Genomic DNA, 9402 nt, shown 5'->3' on the forward strand with positions numbered 1-9402 from the left:
GATGTATTTAATGTTTTATAAGATCTTCGAGCTGCTGCATATTTTAAATTGAAAAGCATATTATAAACTGAGGAAGAGTCAGCTCAAGTCTATCAAAGCTCATGCGATCAACTTTTCTGTCTTTCAGTTAGTCTCAAAGGTGCTGCAAGATCCCTTTGCGTACCAGTTGTAAAGGAAAAGGTGGCTGATTCAAAGAAGCAATAACAAAATCATCATCATCATCATCATCATCATGGAAGGTGCCTTTTGGACTCTGCTTTGCTTGGCGCTACTGACTTTGGGGATAGGAGCCCTTATTCCCGAACCAGAAGTAAAAATGGAAGTGATCCACAAGCCGTTCATCTGCAAGAGGAAGAGCAAACTGGGAGACATGATGCTGGTGCACTACGAAGGCTTCCTGGAGAAAGACGGTGCCCTCTTCCATTCCACGTAAGTGTCCTTCCTACAAAAATGCATTTGGGGTTTCAAGTCGCCTGCTGACTTAATGAGACCCCATTAATTTTATAGGGTTTTCTTAGGTAAGGCCCCTGTTCCTGCTAAGCATCCAAGATCGTATGGGACTTGGTGCCTTTAGGGGTTTTAGACCCTTAGAAAGCAAACAGCGGGCCCATACAGACAGGCCAAAATAAAGCTGCTTCGGGTCACTTTGGAGGTATGCTGTTTAAATGATGCAGGCATCCTAAGAGGCAGGAAGCCGCGCCAAAGCTATGCTCTTGTCCTAAGGTCTGGAGTGCAGCTTTGGCGCAACTTCTGGCCTCTCAAGATGCATACATCATTTAAACAGCATCCTCCAAAGTGACCCGAAGCAGCTTTATTTTGGCTTGTCAGTTCGGGCCCAGTATATCTCATAAACAATCCTACAGTCACCTCCTTCTGGTTGCACTCACCATTTCAGCTAATTCCAGCTAAAATCTCCCTTCCTCCATTTCTTTTTAGCAACTGTGATAATGCTGGAAATATTTCTATAAATTTCTCTAATTGGTCTCTAAATCTGTCATCACATTTTGCAGTAATGTGTTAAATATGTTTATTGTGCATTGCACCATGAAATACCTGTGCATGTTTGTCTCCAGCTTGCTGTCAGTAGCATCAATTGCCTGGAGAGTTAAGAGGTGCAAAACACACTGTATAAATAATCCAGTTTGAGACTACTTTAATTACCCTGGCTCAATGCTAGGAAATTCTGGGAACTGTAATTTTCTGAGACATTTATCCTTCTCTGTCAGAGAGCTCTGGTACCACAATAAACTACAATTCCCAGGATTCCCTAGCACTGAATCAGGGCTGTTAAAGCAGTCTTGAACTGAATTATTTCTGGAGTATTGTAAGACGAATGAGTGAGTTCTGACTTAAACCCAGAGTTTTGGACTATAGTTGCTCTTTGGATTGCCAGATGCCTGAGGTAGATAAGACAAGACACCTTTTTGGGCAAAGGGTTCCCCCAGCAAATAGTTGAAGGTGGGATGCTGAAATTAATTTATGATGCTTTCTCATTGCATAGTATTTTTTACCAAAATAATGTGTTTTGTGTTTGTTTCAGCTACAAGCATAACAACGGCCAGCCTACATGGTTTACTCTCGGTATCAAGGAAGTTATCCTCGGCTGGGATAAAGGTTTGACAGAGATGTGTGTCGGGGAAAAACGCAAGTTAACTGTCCCTCCGTCTCTGGGTTATGGAAAAGAAGGAAAAGGTAATAGTTCCATATAATAACACTGTTATTTTATTTAAAAAGCAACATTTACCCTTTCTTGGTCATAGTATAAAATGATTCAAACTTGCAAGATTCTGATGTAGTGTTTTCAGATATATTTGCCTGGATAGTTTTAAACACATTTGAGGCCTGAACAGACAGGCCAAAATAAAGCTGCTTCGGGTCACTTTGGAGGTATGCTGTTTAAATGAGACATGCATCTTAAGAAGTCAGAAGCTGCACCAAAGCTGTGCTCCAGTCCTTAGGACTGGAGCGTGGCTTTGCTGTGGCTTCCAGCCTCTTAGGACGCATGCATGATCTGAACCAGCTTTATTTTGCCTTGTCTGTTCATGCCCTTGGTTTCTTTTAACAAGGCTATTTCCACTGATGTCAATAGAACTAAGAGAATGTAAGGTGAAAAGATCTGTCAGTTGTGCTTGGTTTGATAATGTGACAGACTGTTCCCTGTATGCATCTTCTGCCTTTAATGTCAGGCTTCATTGCATGTTTCTAGCTGTTTGGTAGGATCCCAGGGCTAAATGGAGAGACATCCAGGGCTGCACACCTTGAAAGAAGCAGCTTCCAGCTACAAATCTTCTGTTGAGTCATCTGGCTCTTCTTTCCTCAGACCTCTCAAATATCAGTTCAGTAAACCTGGGAATGCAGCTTAGCTTCAGGTTGGGTAATCTTTTTTTCAGCCAGAATTTTAAGAATTTTTTCTCAGGGGCCATATATCCAATGGTAAGCAGAGTCAAAGGAGAGGTAAGGGACCAAAAAGGCCAGTATATTTTATTCTAAAACTGTTACTGCCTAAGGAGCGGCACTTTAACCTTTTAAAATAGGGAAAACATGTCCAAAAACTAGGTCACCACTAAACCTTGGTATCTCCAAGAAAAGGACATGGCTGTCGGGAAGAACAGATTGAGACGTTAATAAGGCCACTTTAAGTCCCAGGGACTTCGAGTCCCTTAGCTTATCATCTAGGCTGTTGAGAAGGAAGAAGGATTTCTTCAAGATTTAGTCAGAAAATATACGCAGACCCTCCAGTCCCAATTCCCCAAATGTTTGTTCAGTTAATATGAGAAAGGAAAATAGCTAGGTATAGAAAAAAACAAAATAAATAACAGCTTCTGACCTGAGCTAACCTTGAGATGAACCTACTTGCAGTGCTGGGGTCATAGCTGCATAATTATTGAGTAGTCAGGAGGAGCATTGCAGGCTGACATATAAAGGAACATACTCCACTGTTCGTTAGATGTTGAGGGAAGGAAGAATGGCTGTCCACTTAGTCCTGCAACCAGGAAAACAGTCATTCTCACCTGCTGGGGTGGGAATGATGCTAGGAAGGTGTTAATGATGAGGAAAAAGCCTTGTTGTGATCTCTGAAGGCTACATACATCAAAGTCTTCTAGTTTTGTTGATCTGGAAGCTTTGAAAGATATGCAACCTTCAAGAGGCACCCTGGATGTCTTGCTGAAAGATACTATGTAATGGCAGAGAAATGGACACTGAAAAGCAGCTGTGCAATGTCACATTATACATAGAAATAAAATCAAAGATGTTGAAAATATGCATCCCCTGTTCTGTCGATGGGTTCTGCAGAAATCTGATAGATAAACCATTTCAAGTCATTTTTCGTTCTTTTCAAATGAAACTGCCCAATAGTAACAGGACTTACGTGCAAACGTGTATACTTGGAAACAAATTCTACTGAATATGGTGAGATGTACTCCTAAATGAATGTGTATAGGAGTGCAGCCTTACTGTTCAAACCTCTACAGATCTGTGTGAATATAAGGCCCTCTTTGTTCAATTTAATGCAGCTTTTTTTCTATCTTTTCTTAATGCAGCTTTCTTCCAGGTAAGTGTACAAATACTTGCTGGCTTAGATATTTTTAGAAGATTTTTGATATTTTTTTAATTTTTTAAAATATTTAGGAATATTTTATCATATTGAGTTGCAATGCACTAGTTCTCTACAGCTTATTGCTACCGCTTTAGTTAGCAAGTCAGTGAAATAGTGGAAAGGAAACTGACTTGAACCAGACAAAACATTTGTAATGTTAGAGGTGTATATCATAGATAGAAGAAAAATATATTCTTACTGTCTCAGAATCTAATAGTTTAGATGGAAGACATATTAAAACCCTTAAGTCAAAATCAGTCCCCAGTCTCTACTTTCTGTACCATGCCAGATCCTAGGAAAAGTTAGAATTGGCAACCTTCTTCCTTTTCTATGGTCTGTTACAGACCGCTGCTGCTGTTTGCTCCGTGAGGGAGCTGCAGCAGCCAAACCGCGCAGCTCCCGCGCGGAGCAAAAAAGAAGCTCCAAAATGGAGCTTCTTCTCACGTCGCAGTTATGATGCCGTGAGGCGCCAATGGCGCCCTCGCGACATCATAAGCGCTGCACAACGTGTGGACGCACAGCGTCCGCTACGTCAAGATGGCAGTGGCTGTGTGGAACAGCCGCTGCCATTTGTTATGGACAGAGTCCGTAACAGGAGTAGGGGTGTCTAGAAGAGACGCCCCTTTTTTAAACTGGGACGTCCTGGAGACTTCCCAAATGGCGGTATGTAACCCGCCTATAAGACTAAATTAGTTCAAACAACTGTCTGCTTTTGCCTGTTTTGAATGTTACATGGGAAACACCATCACAGAAATAAATGAATATCTGTATAAATCTGAAAAAGGTGGATCTATAAACAGGAAAGTGTGCTAACTTGTTTGGATTTCATGTCATATAATGTTGCATCTGCTTGCATACCTTATTCCTTAGTGTGGCACTTCAAGTAATAAACTAATATTGAAAACCATACATGTCCTCTCTATGTAATGGATACTCAAGTGTTGGAGTACCAACAGATCCAGGAATTAAGATTGGCCAGAGAGGCTATGCATGTGTTGCCCTGATAAGTGTGGCCAACACTTTAGTGCTAACACACATCCACCTTTGTTTATTGGTCTTCATCTTGGTCACTTAGGTACTCCCTGACCCTGTCTGTTGTAATTTAGATGCCAGGTTGTACAAGCTGGTGGATGGGGGGTAGGAAAGTGTAATGCCTGTTTAGTATGTAGAGAGATCTTGTAGCACCTTTGAGACTAGCTGAAAGAAAGAAATTGGCAGCATGAGCTTTCGTAGACTTCAGCCTGCTTCCTCAGATGCATTTGTTTGTTTAGTTGCTGAGTCTTGCACATGATTTTACTGCATTTCATTTTATTGGACTGCATTTATTGCATATAGAAGTGCAAATCATAACCATAATAAATTATGATTACTGTATTAATTTAGAATTATGAATTTAAATGTATAGTCATAGGATTATTATTTTAATGTTTGTGTGTCATACTGTGTTTCGTGTAAGTGGCTAGCTACTTCGACTGTCTGTGAAAAAGAATGGGTTATCAAAAAAATACATGCCTTCTTGGCAATAATTCCTATTGCATTCAGTGGGAATTACTTACAGTGGGAATTACTTGCACCCGACAGCTTAAATCCAGTTGTTACTCCTGACTGGAGTTGAGCTGCTATGAATCAGTGAAACTCAGATAAATAGTGGTTTAGCAATTTCCAGTTGATTCAGAGGGATTAACAATGGAATTGAGATCTAAGAATCCAATTATATGGCTTTCTGTTCTGCTTTTAATAACTTTAACAATGTAAGATTAATAGAAAAGCAGTCAGCAATTATTATATACTTATTCTCTTAATTTTTTCTTAATGTTTATGTTTGGTAGGAAAAATTCCACCAGAGAGCACCTTGATCTTCAATATTGACCTTTTAGAGATCAGAAATGGACCAAGGTCTCACGAGTCCTTTCAAGAAATGGATCTTAATGATGACTGGAAGCTGTCCAAAGATGAGGTGAATAGGCTAATGCATTCTGCAACTGTGCTTAATGTATTTCACAGGAGAAAAGGACTTAGCTCTTAAACAGTATTTGCAAATAATATAGCCAGCACTATTATGTTGTGGACTGAGTTAGATTGGAACTGAACAAGATTCCAGTTTCCCTTTGGCTGCTCAGAGCTCTGATGCTGCAGAGGAAACCATAGAAGTTGTTGCAAGTGGATAAAGGGTTGAGTAATAGTTCAGTAGCTATTTCAAAAGTGGGCCTATTTGTAATTTATACTTACATATATATTTACTGTCTGTCTTTTTGAATGGCCAGGAGAGTATTCCCCAATTATTATGGAAAACATTGCAGAAAAGAGATTTAGTACGTTTTCTTACTATTCAATAAGCTTTTCAGTAAATTAGGCCTATTATTTCTAGAAATCCCTGCATGCCATTAATGATTGCATCTTCTGTGATTTAGAGTGTCAAAAGCTTTAATTTGGGATTCTAGCCAGGGAAGAGCATATTTGCCTTTTCTGATGTGTGCCAGAATATATCCTAAAGAGTTTAATGAATGCAGTGAGCAGTGTAGTTGTTGTTGTTATCATCATTCTATTTATTTGTATCCTTCTTATTTCACAAAACTGGGACTCAGATTGGCTTACAATTTAAAAGAGCAGTACAATTAAAAAAATACAGAATTTGATGCATTATAATACAATTAAATGATTACAGTATTAAAACAGGTTACTCATTAAAGGAATAAAATTCAGTTTAAAAAGATAAGTGCTTATAACAGTCCATTTAAAACAATATATGTTTTAAAAAGCCTTTTTGAATAAAAAGGTTTTAGCCTGCTGAGGGAAGGAAAACAAGGTGGGGGCATCCTGGCCTCCCTGGGAGGTTACTTAACATATAATGTGAATCACAATATTTTCATTTATTTATTTTATTCAATATGCTGCCTTTCTCCCAGAGGGACACAAGGTGGTTCACAAAAGGACTCAGCTAAAAACAATAAATTTATAAAGCACAATTAAAATGATCTCATTAAAATGACAAATGAAAAACAGTATGAAATCATTAAAAACATAAAAGTTAAAAAGTAAAGCACATGCCTTTTCACATGTGCTTGAACAAAACATTATTTCCTTTAAGCAAAAATTTTGCCTACCTTTGGCCATAGAGAGCAGGCCATGAGCCAGCCTACTCTCTTGTGGAAGACAATTCCAGGATAGGAGCAGCCACTCCTGTGTCCTCACTAAAGAAACCTGTGATGAGGATGGGACTGAGGCTGCATCTACACTGCAGAATGAATGCACTTTGATACTGCTTTCAGCAGAATTCACTGGAACTGAGAACACTTTCCAAAACACAGGGCCATTGAGTATAAAAAGAGCAGATTCTACAGAATGCTCTTATATGTACATATTCCAGTGAATTCTTGAAAAGGAGTAGCTAGTGATTTGTGTTGGAATCAGTCCTGGGGCATTGCTCCAAGTTTTCTGCCATTGACACTCTAGTCTCTGTTCCACTTGTTTCATCATTGCCAGCCTGTAGTGAACCAGTATGATCCTTACACCAGTGTGCTTCCCTTTCTTCTGTCCCCTCTCCAGCATAGCCAAAACAAAGTGATCAAAAGGTTTTCATTGAAATTTCAGCTACATATGATTCCTTATGTCTAAACATAGGTCGTGTCTACACATGGCGGTGTACTTTAGGCTAACCCCAGAGTATTCTGGCTTCGAATTCCCCCCTTACCTGTTCTCTTTGTGCTGCAAGTTTTTGACTCTTGCATTGAATGATGGGTGAGTACTTTCCCGAGTGGCCCTGTTCATTGCCTGGTGCCACTTCTGAAGTCAGAATGAGGCATTCAGCCACATTATCGATGCTGGGCACCTCATTGTGACCTGAGAGTGACTTCTGCCCGCAGGGGCACAACTAGGCAGTTTGCAGGGACCGCAAATGAAAAGGCAACTGCTGCCATCACTGAAGAGATTGGAAAACACACAGTAAAAGGTGAGTTTTTAAAATGTGAGTTAAAGGGAGGAAGCCTTGAATTGGGGGCAAGTGTCATGATGACAGTCTGGACCCAATTGAGGTTTTGGCCCTGCATCAGGATGCAGTGAGTTTGGGGGAAATTCAGGATAAAACACCCATGTAGACAAGGCCATAGACAAACTGTGAGTAGTGTTTACTGTGGTTTATTTAGGTCAATAACCATCAATTGAATTAGCTTGCTTCATTAAACTATCATGACCATTTAATGCAGCTTGAGTAGCCATTTATATAAACTATAAATTCCTTTGGAATAGTGTGAATTGTTACTTCAGATAAAATTAAGACACGTTCTGAACCAGATCAGGTGAGCCACTTGTATACTGACAGACTTTTTTGGCTGTGCCTTTTTCACTTAAAGTATGTCAGTTGCGACTTTATTAAAATGTTGGTGTGTTTTCCTGTTTTGTTGTGTAGGTAAGAGTATATTTGAAGAAGGAATTTGAAAGGCATGGCGCACCAGTCAATGATAGTCACCATGATATTTTGGTTGAAGACATATTTGATAAAGAAGATGAAGATCATGATGGATTTATATCTGCAAGGGAGTTTGTTTATAAGCATGATGAGCTATGAAGTATGTTGAAGAAATTCCCAGTGTGGGAATGCAATCACTCACAAAACTGACACTTCTGAAACAGTATTTTTTTTCCCTTTGTAATTTGGAGTTCGAGGGGAGAATTACACTACATATTTTTTATATAATGACAACTCTTGAAACCAAATGTACACATAATGTAGCATCCTAAGAAAGACTTCTTTTCAGATCAGACTCCGAGTTACGTATTTGGGATTGTAATATTTTATTTATTTTTGAAGAACAGAACAAAAATGTCCAGTGATGGTTGGTGCTTAAAATTACACTCCATCCCTGTGCCTTGTGTGTATTTTAATAAGCTGTTTATATTTACCTGTTTGGTCCATTTCTCAAAAAAAAAAAAACACGTATTCTTATAGAGTACTAGTCACTTGCAGTAGTATACTGAGTTGGTTCCTCATTATTTTTATAACTTACTGTTGGTCTGGAAACTCGTGATTTGCAACCTGGTGTTTAAAATTAGTGCTCAGAGATACTGTGGTCTGTGATACAAGGGAATACAAGTACAGTTAGTGAGGTTGTGATCCGAATTGGAGTGGGGCGAGTGTTTTGGAAACAAATCTACCCCAGTCAAAAATAAACTGCTCATAATCTGAACCCAAATCCTCTTGATACTTTAGCCTTGATATGTAAATAGCTCAGTCTATTCTAAGCTGCCCTGTCCTCTAGTTCCTTTCCCCTGCCTCCTAACTTGTGTTTCCTTTTGGAGTTGGGGGTAATTAAGGAAATGGATGCTCAGCTTCACATTAAAATTGTCTCTGAACTGTAGCTGGGAATGTCTTTTTCTCCTGTTACTGAGCACAGCAAAATACATGTTGGATTGATTTTGAAAGGCAAGTTTACAATGGGACTGGGAATCCTATGCTTTCCAGAAATTACAGTCCAACATTTAGAGTGCTGCAAACATCCAGGGGTAGCCATGTTGGCCATACAGCAAATCCAATAACATCAAAAATCAGCCAAACAGTGATACCTTTATTGAGCCAACCAAATTGCACAATATACATGTTACAAGCTTTTGAAGCTCTACTGGCTCCTTCACCAGGCAAGGTGTTAACCACATGGGGTGGTGGTGGTGGTGGTGGTGGTGAAGATGTTAGTCATAGGCCTGCATTTTGCTGTTTTTGTTCTCAGTTCAGATGGTATGAAGGTGTATATCTTGCAGGCTGGCATCTCCTCCTGGCCCTGTGGTTACTGGAAGATACAGTACTCAGAGTC

General features: G+C 39.5%; 1 protein-coding gene across 2 annotated transcripts in view; it reads left to right on the top strand.

Moving 5' to 3' along the window:
- Positions 1 to 8952, top strand: part of FKBP14 (FKBP prolyl isomerase 14) — a 10116-nt gene extending 1164 nt beyond the window's left edge. For both annotated transcript variants that reach the window (XM_089531334.1, XM_089531335.1), the window contains exons 2-5: positions 128 to 429; positions 1541 to 1692; positions 5428 to 5555; positions 8004 to 8952. In XM_089531334.1, coding sequence (XP_089387460.1) covers positions 233 to 429; positions 1541 to 1692; positions 5428 to 5555; positions 8004 to 8162 — 636 coding nt within the window. In that variant the 5' untranslated portion in view covers positions 128 to 232 and the 3' untranslated portion in view covers positions 8163 to 8952. The remainder of the gene's footprint in view (positions 1 to 127; positions 430 to 1540; positions 1693 to 5427; positions 5556 to 8003) is intronic.
- The last annotated feature ends 450 nt before the right edge of the window (positions 8953 to 9402 follow it).

Source organism: Sceloporus occidentalis, unplaced genomic scaffold (genome assembly GCF_023333645.1).
Source record: "Sceloporus occidentalis isolate IW3139 unplaced genomic scaffold, rSceOcc1.0.p SCAF_7, whole genome shotgun sequence".
NCBI classification, from domain to species: Eukaryota; Metazoa; Chordata; class Lepidosauria; order Squamata; family Phrynosomatidae; genus Sceloporus; species Sceloporus occidentalis.